This window comes from Castor canadensis, chromosome 6 (assembly GCF_047511655.1).
Source record: "Castor canadensis chromosome 6, mCasCan1.hap1v2, whole genome shotgun sequence".
NCBI classification, from domain to species: Eukaryota; Metazoa; Chordata; class Mammalia; order Rodentia; family Castoridae; genus Castor; species Castor canadensis.
In genome coordinates, this window is record NC_133391.1 from 12,385,814 (window position 1) to 12,411,334 (window position 25,521).

Genomic DNA, 25,521 nt, shown 5'->3' on the forward strand with positions numbered 1-25,521 from the left:
GATCAGAATTTGAGGCCAGCCCGGGCAAATAGTTCTCAAGACCCCATCTCCAAATATCCAGAGCAAAGTGGTTGGGTGTCAATAGCTCACGCCTGTAATCCCAGCTACTCAGGAGGCAGAGATCAGGAGAATCGAGGTTTGAAGCCATCCCAGGCAAATAGTTCATGAGACCCTCTCCTGAAAAAAACCCATCACAAAAAAAAAAAGTGCTGGTGGAGTGGCTCAAGGTGTAGGCCCTGAGTTCAAACCCCAGTACTCAAAAAAATTTTAAAAAAACAAGCAAGATGGACTGGAAGTGTGGCACAAGAGGTTGAGCACCTGTTTTGCAAGTGGCCCTGAGTTCAAATCCCAGTCTCACCAAAACAAAAGAAAGAAAGAAAGAAAGCTGGATTCTTACACTTCTGGAGGCCAGAAGTTCAAAGTCATCGCCCTTGGCCAAAATGAAGGTGTGGGCCAGGCGTGCGCCCCCTGGAGGCTCTGGGGAGGAATGGCTCCCCTCTCCTGCACTCCTTGCCTTGTGGCCACATGTGTCTGAGACTTAAAGGAGAAAGGGTTTATTTTGCCTCCTGGTTTTAGAGATTTCAGTCAGCTGGCTCCATTACTCCAGCTTTGGGCAAAGCCAAAACATGGTGGTGGAGGAAAACTTCTTACCCCATGGTGGCTGGAAAGCAGGGTGAGAGGACGGGTTGGGGGCTGTCACTAACTTCCCAGGCCCATCTCCCAGCAGCCACCAGTCTCCCTTCTGTCTCTGATTTTTGTCTACACTGTACATTTTTACAACTGGGATTATGTGGTGTTGGACTGGCTTCTTTCACTGAGCACCGTGTCCTCAAGGTTTGTCAGTGTTGTAGTGTGTGTCTGAACTCCTACCTTTTTTAGGGCTGAGTAGTATTCCACAGCATGCACAGTGTACTACATTCTGTGTCCACTTATCTGTCAGTGGACACTTGGGTGGCTCCTAGGTTTTGGCTGACTCTGAGGGCCCTGGATGAGCTGATACAGGACAGGAGGGATGGGTGGTCCTGACTTTGTGGGCACCCTCACCCCTGCTATTGACTTTGACTACCCCTGACCTTCCGGCCTTCATCCCCTGATGTAGAGAGGGTTAAATGAACACCTTGGGGTGTTTCTGTGCAGACACGCTGGCTGTGTGCAGCTGGTGACATTTGTTCGGTTCCTGATTCAACCTGGGGCCGTGGGAGTGAATGACCTTCTGTAGCCTGATTGGCCAGGCTCTCTGTTATTCTGGCTGGGCTGGTGTGTGTCTGTGTGTCTTTCTTTCCACCACTGTGCAGTCTGTCTTGTCTCTCTCACACACCTGTCACACTCATGCTCTTTTTTTGTTTTTCTCAGTCCTGGGGTTTGAACTCAGGGCCTACACCTTGAGCCACTCCACCGACCCTTTTTTGTGATGGGCTTTTTTTCGAGCTAGGGTCTCGTGAACTATTTCCCCAGGGCTGGCTTCGAACCGTGATCCTCCTGATCTCTGCCTCCTGAGTAGCTGGGATTACAGGCGTGAGCCACCAGTGCCCAGCTGAGCCTGCCTTCTTCAAGCACTGGCTTTTCTGACGCTCTGGCGGAGGAGTGGCAGGTCTGGGCTCCCAGTCTGGCTACAACCAGGGATGGCACGGCCCAGTGGTGACCTTGGACTCTGAAGGAGAAGCAGAAGCAGTCCCCAGGGGCTGCCGCCCCCAGGTGCCCCTGCCGTGCTGAGAGGCAGGGTGCTGGTGGGTGTGGCCTGGGCCCACTGCCAGCTGGGCCTCTGCAGGGCTTTGTGGGTGTCCCGGGGCGGAAGAAACCCTGACTTGGTCACCAGGGCCTGGCTTTGCCACATCCAGGCTGTGGAAGTCACCTTGGGGGTTGGCGCCCTCCTGTGTAGAATAAGGAGCTGAGGGGATGGCCCATGCGTCCAGGGGTGACCAGCTCCCCCACAGCCTGCGGCCTTCCCCGCTGTCCCCTCTGTCCCCTCTGCTGTTTGGTCCTGTCTGTCTCAGTCTCTGCTGGCCCCTCAGAGGGCAGGGCTGAGCCCTGGGGCGCAGGCTGCTCTTCCTCACCTCTGGGCCCCTTTGGATGTCCTTTGTCTGTGGAGCTCGGCCCCTGGACTCAGCCGTCTGCTACTTGAGCCCCCAATGACTCTGCTGGCCCTAGCCCCTAGCAGCTGGTCCCACATGGGTTCCCAGCCATCCCAATTGCTCTGAGTAAAGCAGGAAGCCCTGTGGATGGAACCAAAGAGGAAGTCAAATACCACTCTTGCCTCCTGGCTTTGTCATTCAACTTGATCAAGAATCCTGGGGACCCAGCATGGTAGTGCATGGCTGTAATCCCAACTACTCAGGAGACAGAAGAAGTAGGAGGACTGTGGTCTGAGGCTGGCAAAGCAAAAGTGCAAGTCATCCCAGAGAGGACGAGGCATTTGGGGCGGAAATCAAGGCCGCCTCTGTGTTCGGTTCCAGCGTCATTGTTTGCTTTATTTATTTATTTAAGGCAGGGTCTTGCTGCATAGTCAAAGGCTGACCTGTAATTTGTGATCCTCCTGCCTCAGTCTCCCCAGTGCTGGGATTATAAACACACACCACCACGCTTAGCCTTCACATCTTTTCTGATGTCCTTGGATGTTTGCTCACCTCCCTTCCCACTGTCCCCTCCTCCCTCCCTTCTTTCTTTCTCTCCCTCTCTTTTCTCTCTCTCTCTCTCTCTCTCTCTCTCTCTCTCTCTCTCTCGGTGGGACTGGGATTTGAACTCAGGGCTTTGTGCTTGCAAAGCAGGCACTCTACCTCGAGCCACACCTCCAGTCCATGTTGTGCTGGTTATTTTGGAGATGGGGTCTTGAGAACTATTTGTGTAGGTTAGCCTCAAACTGCGATCCTCCCAACCTCAGCCTCCCAAGTAGCTATCCCGTTTTTCTTGGACACTCTGCATGCTGACCTACTTGTCATAGTTTGTGGCCTCAGGACCTCACACTCTGTCACTTGAGCCATTCTACCAGCCCTGTTTTGTGAAGGTTTTTTTTGAGATAGGGTCTCGCAGACTATTTGCCTGGGCTGACTTTGAACTGTGATCCTCCTGATCTCTGCCTCCTGAGGAGCTGGGATTGCAGGCGTGAGCCACTAGGGCCTGGCTGATTTTTCCCTTTTCTTGGGCTCAGCTTTACAATGAAAACTCTGGGATGCAAACCGTTCCCCTGACTGGTCCCCAGTGGCCGGGCTGGGCCTGGGGCTGTTGGTCCCCACCAGCATCCTGGGCAGGGCAGGGCTTCTCCTTGGCTGCTCCTGACAGGCGCCCAGCTGGCCAGGACAGGGACCTCAGGATGGCTCTTGGCCCAGCCCCCTTCCTGTGCCAGCCCTCTGGCTCCCAGTCCCCAGTTGTCACTAAGTGGATTAGGGCCGTGGGCAGAAGGAGCCAGGGCTGGAGCGGTGTCTGGTGCCGCCAGCTTCTCACTGATTTGATTTCAGCCTCGGAGCCTGGGGACCCTGAGGCTTTTCTGGGAACAGCAGGAGGGAGTGGCCGGCAGGGGTGGGTGGCCCTGGGTGGTCAGGAGCCCAGGCAGGCAGAACTCCTGGCTGGGTCCTCTGGGAGGACCCCCTCCCCGCCCCCGTGCCACAGAATGCTAGCATGTGGCCTGCTTCCCGTCAGTGACCTGGGCGTCCCCAGCATCGCTAAGTACCATGGATTCCAGTTTTTTTTTGGAGGGACTGGGATTTGAACTCAGGGCTTCACAGTTGCAAAGCAGATGCTCTACCACTTACTTGAGCCACTCCTCCAGTCCATTTTGTGCTGGTTATTTTGGAGATGGGGTCTTGTGAGCTGTTTGCCCAGGCTGGCCTCGAACTATGATCCTCCTGATCTCAGCCTCCCAGGTAGCTAGGATTACAGGCGTGAGCCACTGCGCCTGGCTAGAAATGCTTATTTTTATTTTGCGTTGCTGGGGGTGGAAGCCAGGGCCTTGAGGACGCTCTGCCAGCATCCACCAAGTCAACGCCCAGCCCAAGAACTACAGTTTAGCAAACCCAGTACACATTCGGCCAAATGTCACCTGGCCTGCTGTGAAAATTCTTCTTTGTCTGTGTCCACGGAGCAGATGTGGGTGAGACCTGAGGCCACAGCCACACTGTGCCACCCTCTGGTCCCTCCGGCTGCTTCTCTCACTGAAGTGGACGCTTCTGAGCTTCATTGTGCTCGCCACTGTGGGACACCTGCTGCTTTGTGTCCCTGTTGTCCCAAAAGACAGCAGAGCGGCCAGGCTGGGGCCGAGACCACACGCCTCAGCCTGTCACCTGCATGGAGCAGTGAACCCTGGGGACAACAGTGGTGGGCAGACCCAGCTTTTTCCCTGCCAGAGCCTGCTGTCTTGGGGACAGGAGGTGACCTGGGTTTGGCACCAGTGTGGGCCAGGAGTCCCTGTCTGCAGGTGGCAGAGGAGGCACAGCCCCTCCCACACCTGTCACTCTCCTGAGCTGGCTGCTACAGCTGGCCAGGTCCCTGAGGCACAGCCCACAGAGGGAATCCAAGAGTCTCGTCCCTGGTCCCTGTTCTCCTGTGGGTGGGCTGGACCAAATCAGGAGCCAGGGAGCCGGTTTCTGTACGTAGAGCTGCCCAGGCCCCTGGGGAGCCAGTGCAGGGGCCCCAGGACAAAGTCCTGGCTCGGGAAAGCCGGGAGGGCAGTGGTTTCTGCCTTACAGGCTGAGCCCCACAGCCGGGACGTAGACAGGTCATTGGCCTGCGGCAGTGGCCCTGCATGGGAGCTGGTGGCAGAGCCCAGAGGCCATGCAAGAGGGCGCCGGCCGGCCCAGCCACACTGCAGTGGAGCGTGTGGCCAGACAGTTGATGACTGCAGGGACAGTGGCCAGGAAGGTGATTGAGGCTAAAGGAAGCCACCTGCAGAAGGGGTAGGAAGGACCAGGCGTCTCTAAGGGGTGGTGAAGCTTGGGGTATCTGGTGTGGAGGGTGTAAGCGAGACCAGAGACCAGAGCAGGATACGGGGCTGAGGAGTGAGCTAGGCGGGTGGCACACGCCTGTAATCCCGGTACTTGGGTTGAGGCAGGAGGACTGTGAGTTAGAAGCTGGCCTGAACTACACAGCACAATTCTGTCTCAAAAAAAGAAAACAGCTGGGAGGTGGGCGGCTCACGCCTGTAATCCCAGCTACTCAGGAGGCAGAGATCAGGAGGATGGTGGTTTGAAGCCAGCCTGGGCAAATAGTTCTTGAGACCCTATCTTGAAAAATCCTTCACTAAAACAGGGCTGGTGGAGTGGCTCTGAGTTCAAACCTCAGTACCACAAAAAAACAAAAACCTAAAACCAAAAGAGTGCATGGGGTAGTCGGGAGCCATGGCGGGTGTGTGAGCAGGGGAGGGCCATGGCTAGAGCTGCCTGCGTGGGGCGGCCTGCCCGGCCCCCATGTCTCGTGCCCACCGCCCTCTGCCTCCTCCCTCCCTCCAGGTGGCCATGGCCCTGCTGGGTAAGCGCTGTGACATCCCCGCCAACGCCAACGGCTGCGGGCCTGACCACTGGAGCACCGCCTTCGCTCACAAACGGGAGATTATCAACAGCCTTGTGTCTGCCTTAGACTCCATGGTGAGCGCCGCGCCCTCGGGGGAGGGGAGTGCAGCTGGGACCCGGCCTGGTGACGTCCCGCCATGGCCCGAGCGAGGTCAGGTCCATTAAACCCAGCCCTGGAGCCCCCGGGAGGCTGAGGCAGGAGGATCACTGACGAGTTCCAGGCACCCGTGGCTCACGCCTGTAATCCTAGCTACTTGGGAGGCTGAGATTGGGAGGATCAGGGTTTGAGGCCAGCCTGGGGAAACAGTTCATGAGACCAATCTCCAAAATAGCCAGAGCAAAATGGATGGGAGGTGTGGCCCAAGTGGTAGCGCACCTGCTTTGCAAGTGTGCAGCCCTGAGTTCAAATCCCACACCCACCTCCACACACAAAAAAAGTAAAACTAAGCAAATAAAAAAGATCTACCGGTGTGAAGTAACAGTTCAGAGAAGGCGGTGCGTGTCTGACGTCACACGGCTTGACCAAGTGTGCAGTCAGCAGGTGCACCCCTTTCTGGATTGTTCCTCTTGTGGGCGGCTCAAAGGCTGCTTTAGGAGATGGCTGGGCCAGAGGTGGGAGCCAGCAGCTCGCTCCGCACTGTGTCCTGCTGGGCTGGGCTGGGCTGGGCTGGGGTGGGGTGGGGCTGGGGGCTGCCATGGGCTGCTGTGGCCACATGTTGTCATTGCGTTTAAATTGTTTTTTTGAGATAGTCTCACTGTGTGGCCTCGTTGGCCTCAAGTCACGAGTGCTGGAATGGCCGGCATTATTTTTGCCAGTGCCGGGATTTGAACCCAGGGCCTTGCACATGCTGGGCAAACACTCTACCACTTGAGCCATGCCCCCAGCCCTGAGGGCCACTTCCCTGTGACAAACCTGGGCTTATTTGTGGCATTTTGGTTAATGTTCTGTGGTGTGGCGGCCAGGAGAGAAAAGAGCTCGCCTTTTTTTTTTTTTTTTTTTTTTTTTTTTTTGAGGTGCTGGGGTTTGAACTCAGGGCCTCCACCTTGAGCCACTCCACCGGCCCTTTTGGCTTTGAACCTTGATCCTCCTGATCTCTGAGTAGCTGGGATTACAGGTGTGAGCCCCTGGCGCCTGACCTGGGGGCAGGGCTGCCAACCCTGCGTGGTCCCATGTCCTCACCAGAGTGGGCTCCCACTGCGGTGGTACAGGAGGCAGGACTGTGGCCCAGAGAGGTTGAGGAACCTGTCGTAGGTCACACAGCACAGAGGTTCTGATCAGAAAGCAGACTTCATAGGAGCGTGTGGCTTTACAGCAGGGTTTTCCTGTGCAGGCAGCTGCCCGCTGTGGGTGTAGGAACCCCTCTACATAGTGGGGCCACCAGCCTCAACCTGGAGCCACAGGAAAAACCTGGTTGCCAATGTGTTAGAGGTTTTTTTGAGGGGGGTGGGGGTGCCGGGATTTGAACTCAGGGCTTTGCGCTGATTTGGTAGGTGCCCTACCACTTCAGCCACACCACCCCAGCTCTTTTTTGCTTTTATTTTTCAGATAGGGTCTCAGGCTTTTTTGCCCAAGCTGACCTCAGACTGTGATCCTCCTACCTACAGCCTCCTGTGTAGCTGGGATTACAGTGTATACCACTGCACCTGACTTTTTTGTTGAGATGGGGTCTTGCTAACTTTTTCCCTGGACTAGCCTCTAACCGTGTTCTTCCAGACCTCCACCTCTCAAGTGTCTGGGATTATAGACTTGAGCACCACACGCAGCCCACTTAGAGTTGTTATTGCCCTGTCTCACTGTGGGAAGGGGCTGAGGTGGCCTGGAAGCTGGAATCTGTCTTGGGAGCATCCAGGATGCACGTCACCAGGTTGGGGTCAAGGCAAGCAGCACAGCCAGAGCAAGAAGGACCTGGGAGGGGCCCAGGGGACACTGGGGTGCTTCATTCATTCCTCTCGCAGTGATAACTGGGGGTCCCAGGCAGCCGGGAGCTCATGGACCCCCACACAGCTGGCCCTGGCCGTGCCGGGGCTCGGGGTCTCGTGCTCACGCGCGCCATTCCCCCCAGTGCTCTGCACTGTCCAAGCTGAACGCAGAAGTGGCCTGTGTGGCCGTGCACGAAGAGAGCGCCTTCGTGGTGGGCACCGAGAAGGGGAGGATATTCCTGAACGCGCGGAAGGAGCTCCAGTCCGACTTCCTGCGGTTCTGCCGTGAGTACCCCAGCTGCCCCTGTCCCCTGCTCCCTGAGGACCCGAGCCCTGGCCTGTCCCTCCATGCCCTGCCAGGGTGGCCCCATGTTGCGTGTAAGCTGGACAGCGTGGTTGTCCCAGCTTCCCGGCCTGACTCCATCATGGGTGACCATCCACCAGTCCCTTGGTCTATACTGTGACTGAACCCCTGGCAGGCCACAGCTGGCCACCTCATGTCCACATTCAGATGGGGACACAGAGGCCAGTGCTGTGTCCTTAGCGTGTGGCCCCTGTTCACCTGAAGTTTGTTGACTGCACAACCTGTGACGCTGTTCCCAGGTGAACATCTTTATCTGAACATCAGTCCTATGGGGCTGTCACAGTCATCGTCAGAGTCACTTCCTGGAGGCTCTGGGGACAGAGTGACCAAGTCTGTGTCCTGTGCCAAGCATGGTCGAGTTTTACCAGGGCAGTAGACACGACCTGTCAGTACTAAAACCTCACTTTGGGCCAGCTGTGTGCTGGGAACCCTGTTGTCTTTCTTAGCGACCTTGTGGAACTGTCACCCCAGTTTACAGTCGAGAGATCGAAGCCGAGCGGGCGATCACTGCCTCTCCCCCAGGGCCACACGGCTGGTTGTTGGTGGGAGTGGGCAGGGTTCAAATCCAGGCTCTGACCTCGAGCCCTATGTTCTCTTGGCTGTACCCCTTCAGGATTCGGGAGGTGCAGAGTACCCCCATCCAGGGGTCTTGCTTGGGGACAGGGTCCCTGAGAAGTCCAGCACCCCAGCTGTGAACCCGGAGCCACGAGGCAGGCGGCCCTTGTTATTAGGCCTCGGAGCCCTGTCCGTCCATCCCCCAGTCCTCACTCACCTCTGCCTGGCGGGCTCCTCCCCAGCCTCCAGCCTTACGGTCCTCCCCGCTCCCACGGCCCGGCAACACTCCCAGCTCCCCAGCCCTAACTCTCTGTCTGGTGTCTGGCACCTTTGGCCTCCTGAGGAAGGCAGGTTCACTTTGGTGGCAGGTTAGGGTCTATCTCCCAGCCCTGAAGGTCAGCACCCAGGCTGGCATGGAGCCCACATGGATTCCAAATTCATGGTCAAGGTTGAGGTTTAAGAGCACCAGCCCTGACTGGGCGTGGTGGCTCACACCTGTAATCCCAGCAACTCAGGAGGGAGAGATCAGGAGGATCGCAGTTCGAAGCCAGCCCAGGCAAATAGTTCTCGAGACCCTATCTCAAAAAAAAAAACACAACACAAAAGAGGGTTGGGGGAGTGGCTCAAGTGGTAGAGCGCCTGGCTAGCAAGCGTGAGGCCCTGAGTTCAAACCCCAGTGCTGCCAAAAGAAAAAAAAAGAGCAGGCCTTATAGTCAGACAGCCTGGCCCCTCCCCCAGCTCTGCCACCTGCCCAGGATGAACGACCCAAACTGAAATCCAAAATCCTTATTGCTCCCAAATCTGAGACTTGAGTGCAGCATAGCATCACAAGTGGAAAATACCATAGGTGCATCAGAAATACAGATGTATATATTTTTTTCCACCAGCCCTTTTTTGTGAAGGGTTTTTTCGAGATAGGGTCTCAAGAACTATTTACCTGGGCTGGCTTTGAACCGCAGTCCCCCTGATCTCCTCCTCCTGAGTAGCTGGGATTACAGGCGTGAGCCGCCGACGGGCAGCAAGAAATATTTCATTAGACGACCTTTGGGCTGGCGCACAGACGTAGGTGCAACCAAAGGGAATTTCATGTTTAGATTGGGGTCCCATCCCCCCAGAAAAGATCATTACGTAATCACAAATATTTCAGAATCTCAAAGAATCTCGAATCTGAGACCCTTCTGGTGGCACACACGTTGGGTAAGGGACAGTCAGTCTGGATCACAGCCTGGTCCCCCGAAATAGAAGAGAGAGGCATGGGCGTTGGGGCACTGCAGACACAGCCGCGCAGAAACTTAAGTCACACTCAGGAGACACGGCCACCAGCTGTCGTCATTACTGTTAATAGTGTGCTAGATCAGCCGTCCTGGACAAGGACATCCCCCAGCGCTGGGCACATGCTTAGTTGTGGGGTGGCCGCAGCCCCAGCTGTATGCAGCCATCAGCGCCTTTTCACCGTAGGGGTGGGGACAGGGCCGGGCCAGTGGGCGTGACAGTGTCCTGTGGTTCCCGGTCCCATGCTGGGCAGATGCACCTGGGTTTCCAGAGCCCAGGAAAAGCCGCCATTTATAGCTTCCCAAAGGAGAGCTGGGAGGGGGCCCTCTGTGTCCCCTTTCTGATGCAGCTTCTAGCATGTTCTAGAAGGGTCAACGGACATTCCCAGTTCCTCAGCCTAGCATGAGTCTCCGTCTTTGCAGTCCCGTATGTGTGTGTTTGTGGGGTTGGGGGACACAGCAGAAAACGGGCCTAGATACTCGGTTAGTGCCAGAGACAGAATGGGGCGTCCGGAACAGATACTCAGGGAGCCCCAGTTCTCAGCCAGGCCAGAGGCTCAGAGAGGGACAGGACTTAGCTGGGGTCCCCCGCTAGTTAGAGGTGGCCAGAGATGAGACCCACAGCTTGGTAACTCTGCAGGGACCGATGGCTCTTGGTGGAGCGTTTAGGGTTGGATCCCTTCATTCGTTCACTCGCTTGTACCTCAGGCTTGGCATGGGCTTTTTTTTTTGATGGTGGTTTTTGTTGTTTCTGGTAGCACTGGGGTTTGAACTCAGGGCCTCACACTTGCTAGGCAGGCGCTCTACCACCTGAGATAGGGTCTCCAGAACTATTTGCCTGGGCCTGGCTTTGAACCATGATCCTCCTGATCTCTGCCTCCTGAGGAGCTGGGATTACAGGCGGGAGCCACTGGTGCCCAGCTGAGGCGTGGGTTTTGAGACGTGTGCTCACTGTACCCCACATATTCTTCTCCTACAGGGGGTCCCCTGTGGAAGGATCCAGAGGCAGAACATCCTAAGAAGGTGCAGCGGGGCGAGGGTGGTGGCCGGAGTGTCCCGCGGTCCTCCCTGGAGCACGGCTCGGATGTGTACCTCCTGCAGAAGATGGTGGAGGAGGTGTTTGACGTTCTTTATAGTAAGATCCCACCTCATTCCATTGGGCGGGGGCAGCCCCAGGGCAGGCGGGCCCCATCCTGACTCCCTGTAGTGCTGGCCTTTGTGGCACGTCCCCTGCTCTTCCCTGCTGTCCCCTCCCCCACTGCCTGCCTGCCCAGGACCAGGGGCCTCTTTCCAAAGCGTGAGTCTGACTGTGAGGGCTCCCTTTGTCCTCAGCATGGCATAGGGCCTCCACAACTGTCCTGTCCCTTGCCACCCTCCAGCCCTTGTCTCCCACCTCCAGCCTTAGCACGGTGTGGCTTTGGGGACCACCTTCGCCTCTTCTCTCTGGGGGACTCATTCTCAGGCTTAGCCTTGGGAAGCCCCCTCCCCTGGGTTGGAGCCCCTCGGATACCTATTTGTGCCCCATCCCCTCACTAAGGACAGTGTTCGTCCTTTTTGGCTGTCCTCCAGCCTGCATTTTAGGGCTTAACAATGGCTGGTGCTGAGTGTGTTTGTTGCATGACTGAGTGAAAGCTGACAGGTCAGCCAAGTCTGTCTGGTAGGGGGTAGGGAAAGGAGACCTGGCCTTACCTCCCTTGGGAAGGGTCAGATTGCAGACCTTCTTAGAGCTCTCAAGGTGACCTTTGCCCTCCCTGGGTGACCTTGGGCAGGTCCATTTGGCCCTAGGGATCTCGCCTCATTTATTTCTGGCTCTTTCTTTCCCTGTTGCAACCTTTGCTTCTGTGCTTGCAAAGGTCTCAGGGGATACTTGCAGTATAAGGAGGAGGAGGCCAAGGGTGACCATGGGTCCAGAGGCCCTGAGTGGCCACGCTGCCACTCTGGTCTGGAAGGACTTGTCACACAGCTGGCTGTGCCACTGTAGACAGTTTGCCAGCTACGGGGCTTGGGCTGAGCCTCTGTGTCCACCCTGTCTTGGTCCCCTTGGGCAGAATCAGGTGACTATCAGGTACCAGAACCCAGGTCTGGAGTGGAGAGGGGCATGACCACCCTCCTTTAGCAGGGAGCCCCAGGCCATCAAGGGCAGACAGCCTCTGGGGTTGTCCTGTACTGTCTGTGGTGACGTGGGCATGCTGCATCAAATGGGGGTCCCTCAATACTGCCCAGCTCGGGGGCACACCTACCCCAGCCCCTTCCTTTCTGCCACCTGTGCTCAGCGCCTGTCCTCGCTCCCCGACAGGCGAGGCCCTGGGCAGGGCCAGTGTGGTGCCACTGCCCTACGAGAGGCTGCTCAGGGAGCCGGGGCTGCTGGCCGTGCAGGGGCTGCCCGAAGGCCTGGCCTTCCAGAGGCCAGCCGAGTACGACCCCAAGGCTCTCATGGCCATCCTGGAGCACAGCCACCGCATCCGCTTCAAGCTCAAGAGGTGAGTGAGAGCCGTGTGTGGTGGTACACGCCTGTAATCCCTGCACCCAGAAGGCCGGGGCAGGAGGAGTGCGAGTTCAAGTCCAGCCTAGGCTACGTTCTAAAATACTGAAGTGGGCAGTGGTGAGCCTGTGGCATGGGTGGAACTCTCGTGGTCATGGGGCTCATTTGTGGACTGGTGGTTGATGAGGTCTTGGTGGCTGGCCCAGGACAGGTACCATCCATCACCTGGCAGCCAGGAAGACAGCCAGGGCCTAACGAGACTGGGCAGGGAAGGAGGCAGACGGGATGGGAGGTGGCCAGCTGGAGGCCGTGATTGCTGGCCTGGAGCACAGAGGCCTGGCGCAGGCCCAGGTTCTCTGGTGGCCCGGCCGCCTCCAGGTCTGCATCACCGCCTATAGAGCGGGGCCTGGCTCCTGTCCTGCCCGCCCCACAGGGCCGTTGTGCTCTGCAGGGGGTGTGGACAGTCCATGGAGAGACAGGTGACACGGATGTACAAAGCCATCCTTGTGTCCCCTCTGTCACCCAGGCCACTCGATGATGCTGGGCGTGACTCCAAGGCCCTGATGGAGCTGAACGGAATCTCCCTGCTCCCCAAGAGGTCCCCGGACTGTGGCCTCCATGGCCAGGCCCCCAAGCTCGCCCCCCAGGAGCTGCCCCCCACTGCTACCTCCTCCTCCATGGCCAGCTTCCTGTACGCCACTGCGCTGCCCGGCCACGCCGTCCGGGAGCTGAAGCAGGAGGCGCCTGCCTGCCCCACGGCCCCCGGCGACCTGGGCCTGAGCCGACCCGTGCCTGAGCCCAAGGCCACCAGTGCCCAGGACTTCTCCGACTGCTGTGGTAATGCTGCTGTGGGGACCTTGCTTGTCTTGGGTGGGTGGGGGGGTCACCCATGCAGAGCACCGGCTTACCCCGAAGGAGGCGTTTCTGAGCAAGGGGTGGACTGGGCAGGTGGCGTCCAGCTGAGCCTTATTTGAACTTGGGTCTAGAAACAGTTCTTAGCCTGAGACCAAAAAGATGCCTGGGGAGGCTCACTCTGAAGAGAGTAAACAACTCTAATCAGTCCACATGCATTTAATGCATACCTACTGCATACCCAGCTCGGATTCAAGGTACTGGCGAGCTGAAGAGAAGGGTCGGCTGGGACTGAGGAAGACATGGGTTCAGTCCTAGTTTCTCCATGGTGTCTGTGAATGCTAGGGCAAACCCTACCCCTTTGAGCCTCAGTTTTGTCATCTGTTAAATGGGGATGCTGGAACAGATCGAGTATTTCTTTTCCAAAATGCTTTGGGCCAGAAAAAATAAGTGTGAAAAAATAAATGAAGTGCTCACACTTTATTTCAATAGATGTGCCATATTCACGGTGAATGCGTGGCACACAGTAGGTACTTCTAAGTTATATTTGCCGTTGCTGGTGGAGTGGCTCAAGTGGTGGAGAACCCGCCTAGCAAGCGTGAGGCCTGGGGTCAAACCCCAGTACCACCCCAAAAGATAACAGCAAATATTTACTGCTATTACGAGAAAAAGAAAGACACAGACCCCCTCCACAAGTGCCCAGGGGCCAGTACTGCTACACCTGTCGCAAGTGTCCTCACTTGGGAGAGGTGACCTCCAATGCTCGCTGACCTGACCTTTGGGCAGCAAACAGGTGCAGGTGACCCGGGTCCTGAGCAGGGAGCTAGCCTTGAGTTCATGGCCATGGGACTCCATTCTGGGGTCTCCCTTAGGTGAGGCTTTTATTCCCTGGGGCCAGAGCCCATGAGCTGGGGCTGGGTCTTTCTCCGAGGCCCACCATGAACTTGGCACCTTTCTTCTCCCTTGTCCAGGACAGAAGCCCCCGGGGCGCACGGGGCCTCTCATTCAGAACGTCCATGCCTCTAAACGTATCCTCTTCTCTATCGTCCATGACAAGTCAGGTACGTGGTACACTCGGGGACGTCTGGCCAGAGTGAGCACCTGCATGCTGTTGGCTGAAGTGGAAAGGTGTCCACTGTGTTTGTGAGGGGAAGGAGGACCGGCTCTGCCCAAAGGGGCTGTGAGGAAAGCCAGGGTGTAATAGGTAGCTGCGCCGGGTAACAAGTTGCCCCTGAAATCTACATTAAAGTAAGCATTTGTTACATCTCAGTTTCCCTGGTCTCCGAGCCCACAGGATCAACATGGCTTAGGGACCGTCCTGTGGCTGTGGTCACGATGTTGGCTGGAGCTGCAGCCTCATCTGAAGGCTCGACTGAGGTTGGAGAGCCAGGTCCAGGCTCGCTCACGTGGCCCTGGGCAGAGGCCTCTCCGCTCCTCCCCACGAGGGCCAGTTTGTGGGGTTGCTTGAGACATCCTCCCAACAGGACAGCCGATATCCTCCCCGTCTTTTCTGACCTGGCCTCAGAAATTGCATCACTTCCCAGCACTGGGGAGACTGAGGCGGGAGGATCACAAGTTCAAGGCCAGCCTGTGCTGTATAGTGAGACCCTGTCTCAAACAAACAAAAGAAAGCCAGACGCTCATGACTCACGCCTGTAATCCTAGCTACAGGGGAGGCTGAGATCAGGAGGATCTCAGTTCAACGGCAGCCTGGACCAAAAGTTCATGAGCCCGCCCCGCCCCAATCTCCCAAATAACCAGAGCAAAATGGACAGGAGGTGTGGCTCAAGTGGTAGAGCCCCTGCTTTGCAAGCCTGAAGCCCTGAGTTCAAACCCCAGGCCCACCAAAACAAAACTAAACAAAAGCCCTGTCCCCTGGCGTCAGAATGAAGGACCTGGCTGACCAGGCGGAAGAGCACAGTGGGAGACCTTGGTGGGCACGGGCCCCCCGGGATGGTGCTGGGCTGCGGTGCGCGTGGGTGTGTCACTTCTGGATGCTGGGCTGGTCCCCGGTTAGCCAGACCAGTGGAGAGAGAACGGAGTGGCCAGCCAGGCGGGTCACCGGGAGGCAGCGAGTGGTGGCTCTCACAGTCCCTCCTGTGTCCTGACAGAGAAGTGGGACATGTTCCTGAAGGACACAGAGGACATCAACACACTCCGGGAATGCGTGCAGATCTTGTTCAACAGCAGATATGGTGAGTGGGCGAGGCCGGGCACCCCCGCCGAGCACCCATCTCATTATGTAGCAGTCACTTGTGTTCCCCAACACTGCGGCAGGAGCCATATGTTGTCACCCGTGCGTGTCATCCAGCGTGGGCTCTCCTGTCTGGGGAGGGGGTGGTTGTGTCAATATTTCCCTTTCACGCTCTTCGGGAGGGTGCGGTACTGATGGCAAAGCCCCAGGCCTGGAGTCCCCAGTGGGAAGAGGGACAGGCTGAAGACAGACTGCCTCTCTGTGGGCTTTAGAAGTTGGTGTGTCCCCTACAGCGTTTGTGTCATTCCTTGCTTGGCAGGCCCTGGACCTTTCGGGGGGTTCAAACTTCTGAGGCACCTCCTCCAGGGAGCCTTCAGGTCTTTAGCCTGGGCCAAAGGGCCCAGGGTCCCCTACAGCCCTGAAATGTTGTACACTTATGTGCCTTGCTTGCTGCTGACTCTGAGGGACAGGACAGTGCCTGGCACCTCTTGGGTCCCTAGCTGGGCTCAGACAGCAGATCCCAGTCCACCTCACTCCAGGTGGCAAACCCAGGGTACGACTTCACAGGCTGGGGTCTTCCGTGTTGGCACACTTCATCTGCTGGGTGGCAGACGTGGGGGCTGGGCTCAGTGGTCCTGAGTTCCTCCGCCCTGCCTCTCTCTCTCCTGGCTTCTTCTGTACTGAGGTTCAAACTCAGGGCCTACACCTTGAGCCACTCCACCAGCCGTTTTTTGTGATGGGTTTTTTTGACATAGGGTCTCATGAACTATTTGCCCGGGGCTGGCTTCGAACCGCGGTCCTCCTGATCTCTGCTTCCTGAGTAGCTGGGATTACAGGTGTGAGCCACCACCTCCCAGCTCCTTTGTCTCTTTGTCGCTTGGTCTTTATGGAGCTTGGTCTGTGCGTCTCATTCCCTGCCAGCACAGTGTGTCCCCTGCCTGAGTGGGTGACCCTGAGCCACTCAGAGATGGCACAAGCTACCACAGATTACTCTGTGACCACACGGGTGTGATATCAGATATCGCATGAATCATGCAGGCTGGCCAATGCTGCAGGAATGACCCTCTGCGCCATGATCCCAGAGAGGGAAGGAAGGGACCCCCCAACTCCCACCCCAGAGTTTTAGTGACCACGAGGCCGAGAGGCAGCAGAGGAGGAGGGGACCTGGGAACGCCCTGCACGTTGGTGGGGAGAGGACAGGGACATTTTGCAGGAGTTCCTCGTGCTGGCCAGCGACCCCACCTCGGTCCCTGTACCTCCCCAGCCTGTGCACCCTCCATCTCGGCATCCTCCTCAGCCTTCACCTGTCTGCTCACCTGTCACCTGTGTATTTTGAGCCACATCTTCTATGAGGCACGACAGTGGGGGTGACTCAGGCCCCGACTGGTCTAGGGGCCCTTCAGCAAGTGGCTGAAGATGTGTCTGTGACAGTATACAGTGGTGGTAAACACCATGCTGCAGCATGCATGCAGGAGCACACAGTAGTTGGTCAGGAAGCAAGGACAGCTCAGAGGAAGCGAGGCCTCAGGCTGGGGACCCAGGTGGGGCTTCCTGCTGGGGAGGGGCTGAATGTGGCAGGTGGTTCTCAGGGACCACCAAGGCCACCACCAGGGCTTCTTCTGCACCTGAGTGTCCTCTGCCCCAGGCAGGTGAGCCAGCTGGGCAGCAGCCATGGGAATAGGGACCTGGGGAGGAGCCAGGATATCTGCTGCCTGGGGAAGGTCCGGCCAGCCAGACCTCCAGGCCCAGTCCAGGACAGAGTGCAGGGCTTGGCTTGGCCAAGGCCTCCCGTTCTCAGGCCAGAGTTCCATCCAAGTGGCCCCCATGGGTGGAAAACTCCATGGATGTGATGTCGTCTGGCAGCCTGAAGTAACCTGCATAACATGGGTCACCGTGCCCAAGCCTGCTGCTGTCCTTCCAGCCACCGGAATCTGTGTGCAGTGGGCCACGATAAGACTGCATGCCCAGGTGGAAAGCAAACAGAAAAGGAATGAGTTGGGGAAATTCCAAGCGTCTGGAAACCCCCAGGTCATTTGTCGCCTGGGAAGACTTTGAAGCTGGCCAGGCACCAGTGGCTCACACCTGTAATTCCAGCCACTCAGGAGGCAGAGATCAGGAGGACTGCAGTTCGAAGTCACCTTGGGCAAATAGTTCTCAAGACCCTGTTTCCAAGAATCCTATCACAAAAAAAAAGGGGCTGGTGGAATGGCTCCAGACGTAGGCCCGGAGTTCAAGCTGCACTGAAGGAGGACGACAGTGTGGTCAGAGCACTGAGACCCTGTGCGTGTGTACTTCCTCCCTGTGGGCAGCACCTGGGGGCCATCAAAGCTCCTGCTTTACAGACAGGCCCAGCAAGGAGCCGAGCTTTGAGGACAAGTTGTTTTTGGACAAGTTCACGTGCACTCCAGAAGCCATTGCTCAAGTCTTGGAGGCTTGGCAGGGAGGCAGGGGTGGGGACGAAGTGGTTTGACAGCTGTTGTGACTTCCAGGGTTTAATCTGACAACGAGCTAAGTGTGACTTCACAGTGAGATCTGGCTGCCAAAGCCACCAACGCAGAGCAGCAACAGTACACAGATGTCAGCGACGCCAGCCCAAGGGCCACCTGTGCAGCTGCGCCTGCCCTGGCTGGGGCATGGCTGGGATGTAGGGAAGGGGAGAGGTCAGCTCCAGGCTGCACCTGTGGGAGCACAGCAAAGCCGTAGGGACAAAAGGGAAGGCTCACGCGAGTGCCGGCTTGTCCCGAGTACATAATCGTACTTAGGTATTTGGGTGCTGGAGATGGTGCAGCACACCTGTAATCTCAGCACGAGGGAGACTGAGACTAAGGAGGATCATGAGTGCCAAGCCAAACTGGGCTCCACAGTGAGACCCTGTCTCCGAGTATTTGGTGGATGGGTGAAAAACCCCGTAGCTTGGAGGTGAGGGAGCTACATTCCAGCACCACAAAGAAATGAAAAAAAAAAAAGTTGGCCTGAAGCTACAATCGGTCATTCAGTCAGTCATCATTCATTCACTGACTTGTTCATTCAGCACCATGCAGGGAGCACCTGCAGTGCAGCCCGCCCTGTCTGTCTGTGTCCCAGAGTTGGGGCAGTGCACACAGTCCCTGTTCCCCTGGCACTTGGGTTCCAGGCAGTGGACAAGTGTGTGTGGTCATGTGTGTCCTGTCAGGTGGTGACACACACAGCAGTCGAAGGGAGGTTGTGAGTAGGGAAGGTGGGGGCTGCTCTAGGCTTATGAGGACAGAAGGAGGGCGGGAGGCCTGTGGTGTGTGGAGAAGAGGATGGGGAGTAGACCAGGGGGCCAGAGAAGCAAGTGAAAAGGTGGTGGGGTAAGTAAGGGCCGAGGCGATGGAGTCACACGTAGGACTTTGGTTGTCACTGACCTGGGAGCCGGTAGATGTTTTTGAGAGACAACATGAATTGATTCGGCTGTGCACAGCCAGAGTGGGGTCCAGTGCTGGGAGGTGACAGTCACCTTAACCCTGGGGACACTGTGCATCCTGTGACCTTTGTCCTGTGCTCAGTCTTACCCTTGCTTTTGCAGCTGAAGCCCTGGGCCTGGACCACATGGTCCCTGTCCCCTACAGGAAGATCGCCTGTGACCCGGAGGCCGTGGAAATCGTGGGCATCCCAGACAAGATCCCCTTCAAGCGGCCCTGTACTTATGGGGTCCCCAAGCTAAAGCGGATCCTGGAGGAGCGACACAGCATCCACTTCGTCATCAAGAGGTGAGTGGCTGGGCTGGAGGTGTGGCTCAAGCCGTAGAGCGCCTGCCTCGCAAGCGCAAAGCCCTGAGTTCAAACCCCAGTGCCACCACAAAAAAAAAAAAAAAGGTGTAGGATTGGATTGGGTGTGGTAGAGCACTTGCCTAGCAAGTGTAGGTCATGGGTTCCATCCCAGAGTGGAAAAAAATACATAAAGCCGGGCACCGGAGGCTCACACCTGAAATCCCAGCTACTCGGGAGGCAGAGATCAGGAGGATTGTGGCTCAAAGCCAGCCTGGGCAAATAGTTCTCGAGACCCTATCTCGAAAAAATCCATCATAAAAAAGGACTGGTGGAGGGGCTCAAGGTGTAGACACTGAGTTCAAATCCCAGTACTGCAAACAACAACAACAAAAATAGAGGTGTTGGGGTGCAGCCAAGTCCAGGCTGAGGACCAAAAGTGGAGCAGGTAAGGGGTGGGGCAAAGGGGCCTCTGCCTGGACCACATCCAGCAGTCCTCGAGGGAATTCAGGCTCCTTAAGTTGGCAGGGTGGCCTCCCTTCTGGGCCTCCTTTGAGAATGCTGTAGAAATGGAGGCAGACACTGGGTTCTTACTAAGCGGGGTGACCCCCTAAAGGAGATGTGAGGCCTTTGAACTTACCTGTTGCCAAGGGGAGCCCACCTGAGCTCCGGCCAGGCTCCTGTGCCCTCCCCCAGGGTTCCCTGGCCTGCTGCCTAGTCAGCCATGGGTGGGTGGCAGACAGCAGAGCTAGATGGAGCGGAGTAGGGACGGCAGAGCCCAGGACACCTGCGCCCGACAAGCGAGCACCCACACCTCCATGCGGTGCCCAATCTTCCTGGGCAGCTTTGTCCTGAATGATGAGAGATGGAGGGACAGCCCGAGGCCAGGCCGTCCAGCACCCCTGCCTCCACCAGAACTGCTCACTGCTTCCCAGGCAGCTGTCTCCGGAAGTTCCTGGCGGCTCGGTGCTGTTGTACACACCTGCTGCTCTTCTGTTGCGCTGAGCTGTAAACAAGGACTGGGGTTGAGGGGCTGGAGGTGGCTCATGGTGGATCTGCAGAGCCTGAAACAGAGCCTGAGTCACAGAGAGGCTCAGTGCGAGTTTATGGATGAATGAGTGAGTGAGCAAATGAGTCAATAACCGGCCACCTTTAGGCTTGTGCCTTCTTTTTTTGGGTGGAGGGAGTTTGTGCCTTCTCATAGCTTTTTCTTAGTACTTAGTAAAGAAGCAGTAATGATGGCAGAGTGAAAAGGGCGGGGTACCCACGCATGTAATCCTAGCCTCTCGGGAAGATAACGGTTTGGAGGCCAGCCCTGGCAAAGAGTTAGCAAGACCCTATCTCAACCAACAGGCTGGGCACAGTGGCACACCTATGACCCCAGCTCTGTGGGATAGGCCCTGGCACACACACCAGACCCTATCTGAAAGTAACTAAAGTCAGAAAGGACCAGAGCGTGGCTCAAGTGGTAGAGCACCTGCCTAGCAAGCCCGAGGTCCTGAGTTCAAATCCCAGTACTGACTAAGAGTGGGGCAGGGGTAGTCTGTATAGAGTGGCCTCTGAAGAAAGGCCCCATGTGTTAGGCCAGCACTGGGAGATGGGGGGCAGCTGCCTGCACAGAGCTGGTCAGTGTCTAGGCCAGGGGGTTGGAGGCTGGGGATAGACCCCTCTTGTGGTCTTGTGGTGGAGGTCTGGGGAGCTGGCTGGGGGCCAGAGCCGGGGTCTGCTGTACCCTCTGCCTGCCGGGTAGGGCAGATTCTGGGGTTGGGGGGGGGTGGGAACAGGAACAGAGGTCCAGAACCACCAGGGGTCTGAGGCCAGGGACCAGGCCAGCGATGCTGGGGACGGGGGCTGGGCGGCTGAGGTGGAGAAGTAGCCGGGTTGGGGGTACAAGTGGAGCCAGGAAGGATGTGCTGTGTGTGGAATATGGGGGAGGGGGGAGGGAAAGGGTCAGTCCTGGGCCTCTGAGCCAGGCGGCCCCCAACTGAAGGGTTTTCAACTTCACCATCATACGCTCATGCACTCTCAGGCCACTGTTCGGATTTTTCGCTTCAGTATAGTATTCCCCAAATCACGAGAGCCAGTCAGCTCCTCTGTATCAAACAGGCTTTGCATTAGGCAGCGTTAACCAGCTGTGTATCAGGAAAGTGTCTGTCTTTTCCTTTGTTTCTGTTTTTGTTTCTGTGGTGCTGGGGATTAAGCCCAGGACCTCACACGTGCTCGGCAAGAGCCGTGCTCCGTAGCCCTTTTGGTTGTATTTGGTTTTTGAGGCTTTTTTTTTTAATTGGTGGCACTGGGGTTTGAACTCAGAGCCTCATGTTTGCTAGGCACGTGCTGTTACTGCTTGAGCCACTCCGTCTCTTGTTTGTTCTTGAGACAGGATCTTGCTCAATTTGCCTGGGCTGGCCTTGAACCTGGGATTCTCCTGCCTTCACCTCCCCCAGTGGCTGGGATTACAAGTGTGTAGCTCCATGTCCCCTGTTAAATGCATTTCAACCTAAAGATTTTCTTGTTTTTTTCCTTTTTGCAGTCCTGGGGCTTGAACTCAGGGTCTACACCTTGAGCCACTCCGCCAGCCTTTTTTTGTGTTGGGTCTTTTCAAAATAGGGTCTCATGAACTATTTGTCTAGGGCTGGCTTCAAACCTTGAACCTCCTGAACTCTGCTTTCTGAGTAGGTGGGATTATAGGCGTGAGCCACGGCACCCGGCTGATGGGAGATTGAGGGAGAACAAAGTGGGAATTCTTCACAGGGAAGAATTAAGTGGGCTACAGTTTGGATGGAGAAACACGGAACTCAAGACCAGATGCAGTGAGGGCCTGAAAACTGTGGCAAGGCATTGGGTGCTAAGGACTTCACAAACCAGCAGATACAATTCCCCGCCTGTCCCCCAAAGCCACCGCCCATCATGGGGGGCAGTCACTGGGGTGATGTATCAGGAGTGCATTCAAACTTCACATTCCGGCTGGGTGTGGTAGCATACATCTATAATCCCAGCACTCAGAGGCAGAGATAGGTGAATCTTGGTCCAAGGTTAACCTGAGCCAAGTCAGCCAGACCCTGTCTGAAAAATAAAACTCAAAGCAAAAGGACTTGACTTAAGTGGTAGATTGCCTACCTAGTAAGTGCAAGCCCTGTGTTCAGTCCCCAGCACCACCTCAGAAAAAGTAAGAAAAAAACAAAATCAAGTTCCACAGGACTTGTAATTGGTGGTTCATGTGTCCCCTCTTACTCCAGCTCAGCCCACGTTTGGCCTCCATTTCCCCAGGTCCGTATTGCCATCAGCCCATCAGGACACAGCCCAACCTCAAGGGCTGACCTGCTTGTAACTGAGGCAGGACTCAGCAGGAGAGAGGTGTGGGAGAAGATTCTAGAATTCCGGGTGCTGCTTAGAGGCCTGGCAGCACCCCCTCAGTCCAGCCCATCAAGGAGGACCTCTAGTCCTGTAGCCCATGGAGCACCTGACCTCTCCCAGGCTCCCAGGGAATTGCAAGCCCCCTCCCGTGCTCCCCATAAGTAAATAACCCTGAGGTTAATGGACCCTGATGACACCGGCAGCCCACTCCTCACCGGGTTGGGGCAGGAGGCAAGCAGACTAGACACGCTGACCCGGAATCGCTCCTCTGGCTACAGCTGGGCCTGGTGCAACCCAGATGGGGGGAGATCCACCAGCCGCAGAAACCAGGCCTCTCAGAATGAGAACAGAAGCCGGTGCTAGTGACTCATGCCTGTAATCCCAGCTACTTGGGAGATTGAGATCTGGAGGATTATAGTTTGAGGCCAGCCCGAGCAAACAGTTCACAAGACCCATCTCCAGAGTAACCAGAGTAAAGTAGACTGGAGGTGTGCCTCAAGTAGTAAGAGTACCTGCTCTGCAAGTGCGAAGCCCTGAGTTCAAATCCCAGTCCCACCAAAAAAGAAAAAAACAGAAGTCAAATTCACACTGTGCTGCCCACCCCACCCCCCCGGGGCCCAGCCTCCCCTGAGGGTTTTGCCTTTGCGAAACCCTGTGGGCCCTCCTGGGGCAGTGGCAGCTGTACACCTGGACATAATTTACCCTGTGCTGCTCTGACGGCCTGACTTCAGTGACAGAGGCACTGTCCCTGAGGATAGAGCAGGAGGAGGGACAGACTGCAGGAGGTGGCAGCAATCAGCCCTTGCTGGCCTTTGACCAGGACTTATCTGTGTGATTTAGTCCCTGAGTGGCCCCTGGGCCCCCAGTGGCCTCCCCTGCTCAAGGGCGCCCCACAGCCCACAGGTGGAGACCATGGCCCCAGGCCTTCCAGCCAGTCTGCTCGCCCTGCAGAAGCTTTCAGCCCTTCCCTGAGGTTATGTCCCCTTCTCTGTGGAGTCTTCCCAGTCCCTTTCCCAGGAAGGGTTGGCCGTCCCCTGTCTTCTGGGACACACCTGAAGGCCCTCCCCAAGTCACCACATGGCTGTGATCTGTTGGTGGCTCTGGTGTGTGCTGTCCCCATGCCTGGCACTGACTGGGAGACAAGCGGTGTTGATAGACTCAAGGGGAAAACGAGCCAGTTCTTCACGATCCAGGGCTGGGGAAGGGACCGGAGTTGCTCACGGGTGACCAGGAAGGGAGGAGGGGGTGGAAGACGCCCCCAGGTGGCGTGATGAACAGGTTGGACCCTCCAGGACCCCTCAGGACTGGCCCAGCTGTGCTCAGCTGGGGAGAAACAGTTTGGGACAATCCAAGTTCTGGGCTGTCCCCCTTCTGCCCTGGTGTGTGGCTTTAGCTGTGCAGGTGGGAGGTGGGACTTGGTGGCCATCACTGCAGAGGGACCTGGAGGTGCCCACCTGAGCTCTAGAGCACCCTTGACCTGCACCCTTCTCACACCATCTCTCTTTTCTCTCCAGGATGTTTGATGAGCGAATTTTCACAGGTGAGTGGGTACCAGCTGGTCCATTCTAGAACTTCCAAACTGGTGTCCCCTTAGGTGACTTGACTGCAGGCCCTATTCTCCTAAGTCCCTCCCTGAGCTGTGGTTCTCAGTTCTGGGTTGGACATAGGCCCAGGCTCCCAGGTGTGGACAAGCTAAAGCCCTTATGGACTCAGGATGCCCTGGACAGGGAGTGATGAAGCTAACCCCAGTCCCGTTCTCTTCTAAGCTGCTTGCTTGCTTTATTTTATTTATTCATTTGATTTTGAGACAGGGTCTCGCTCTGTAGCCCAGGCTGGCCTAGAACTCGCTTTCCTCTTGCCTCAGGCTTCTGAATGCCGGAACTACAGGCATGCACTACCACCCTCATTTTAATTTAATTTCAACAGTCCTGTGAAGGTGGCTCAGTGGGCCTGGTGCCCACTGAGTGTGACCCCAGAGCTCTGACTGTAGCAATAGGGGACACCTAGCAAGGTGGCTGTGGGGGAGCCTGGCTCTGCCTGGAGCAACAAAAGCTACATGGATTTGAGGGTGCAACCTACCCGGGCTTTGACTCTTCACTCTGCCTTCCACCAGCTTTGTGGCTTTGGCCAATATTTTCTGGTCTCAGTTTCCACATCTGTGAAATGGAAATAAGAGAGCCTCTTCCCAGAAAGTGGTCCTGTGGTCCAGCCTTGGGGGACACCCTGGCCTTTTTCCTGAGCTTTCTGGTTAGGGTGCTGTCTGGGGCCAGGAGAACCTTCCAGAAGGGGGAGCAGAGTCAAGGCCGTACTCTCTGATCTCTCTCTCTCTCTCCTTTCCTGCCCTTTGTCTTCCTGGACCCCTGGCCTCCCCTGGCACTAGGGCTTCCTCAGGGGACGTGAGTCTCCCAGGACCCATTTCTGGCTGTTGGCTGGACACAGTCCACAAGGAAGGACAGAGTCCAGACTCCCCACTCCTCCCCAAAGACGCCCTCAGGAGCTTCCCCCAGAGGCCTCTGCCCAGGTGACCCGCAGATAAGAACTGGAGGCCATGGAGCCAGCACCCTGACCTTGACTCTCTCCTAGGGAACAAGTTTACCAAAGACCCCACCAAGCTGGAGCCAGCCAGCCCGCCAGAAGACACCTCCACAGACGTGTCCAGGGGCTCCGTCCTTGACCTGGCCGGGATGGCTCGGTAAGGCCAGCTGGGCTCCTGCCACTTCCATCCCTGGCATGGTCCTCACACCTGACCCTGCACACGCCCATTGCAGGCCAGGGACGGCCCAAGAAAGGGAAGAACAGTAAGGAGTCTGTCTCCTAGAGAACTCTTGTCCCCTCAACATCTACCCAGGTGTCACTTACCCCAGAGGCCTGCCCTGAACGCCCGCACTGGATCAGCCCTGTGTCCACAAGGCCCTGAACTCAGTGCATGGCCTGGTCACTGTCCGCAGAACTCCTGCTAGACTCTGAGCTCCTGAGAGACAAGATGGCCATTTTCCCAGAATTTCTGCAGCCAGCCCAGGCATCCCCTGCAAGGCTCTGCCTGACCTTCACCCCTTATCTCCTCCTCCCCTTCCAGCCTGGGGTCCCACGGCCCTCAGTCCCCTCAGCCAGTACCATCCAGTCCCCGCTGTACTAAGCCTGGCGGTCCTGACCTGGCCGGCCCCAGGCCCTGGGCTTGGAGCGCTAGTTGGAGGGGAAGGTGGACACCCGGGTGGGTGATGCCAGGGCAGCCTGCAGGAGCGTGGCCAGAAAATTGTGGGCCTGGAGTCAGGGTACTGGGGGTCTTGCTGCTGCTGGGTGGGG

General features: G+C 56.9%; 1 protein-coding gene across 8 annotated transcripts in view; it reads left to right on the forward strand.

Moving 5' to 3' along the window:
- Gtf2ird1 (GTF2I repeat domain containing 1) overlaps positions 1-25,521 on the forward strand; it is a 75,269-nt gene that overhangs the window by 17,922 nt on the left and 31,826 nt on the right. For all 8 annotated transcript variants that reach the window (XM_074075749.1, XM_074075751.1, XM_074075754.1 and 5 more), the window contains exons 2-11: positions 5,439-5,573; positions 7,562-7,703; positions 10,588-10,743; positions 11,905-12,088; positions 12,617-12,927; positions 13,914-14,003; positions 15,054-15,137; positions 18,684-18,867; positions 23,733-23,758; positions 24,802-24,910. In XM_074075749.1, coding sequence (XP_073931850.1) covers positions 5,445-5,573; positions 7,562-7,703; positions 10,588-10,743; positions 11,905-12,088; positions 12,617-12,927; positions 13,914-14,003; positions 15,054-15,137; positions 18,684-18,867; positions 23,733-23,758; positions 24,802-24,910 — 1,415 coding nt within the window. In that variant the 5' untranslated portion in view covers positions 5,439-5,444. The remainder of the gene's footprint in view (positions 1-5,438; positions 5,574-7,561; positions 7,704-10,587; positions 10,744-11,904; positions 12,089-12,616; positions 12,928-13,913; positions 14,004-15,053; positions 15,138-18,683; positions 18,868-23,732; positions 23,759-24,801; positions 24,911-25,521) is intronic.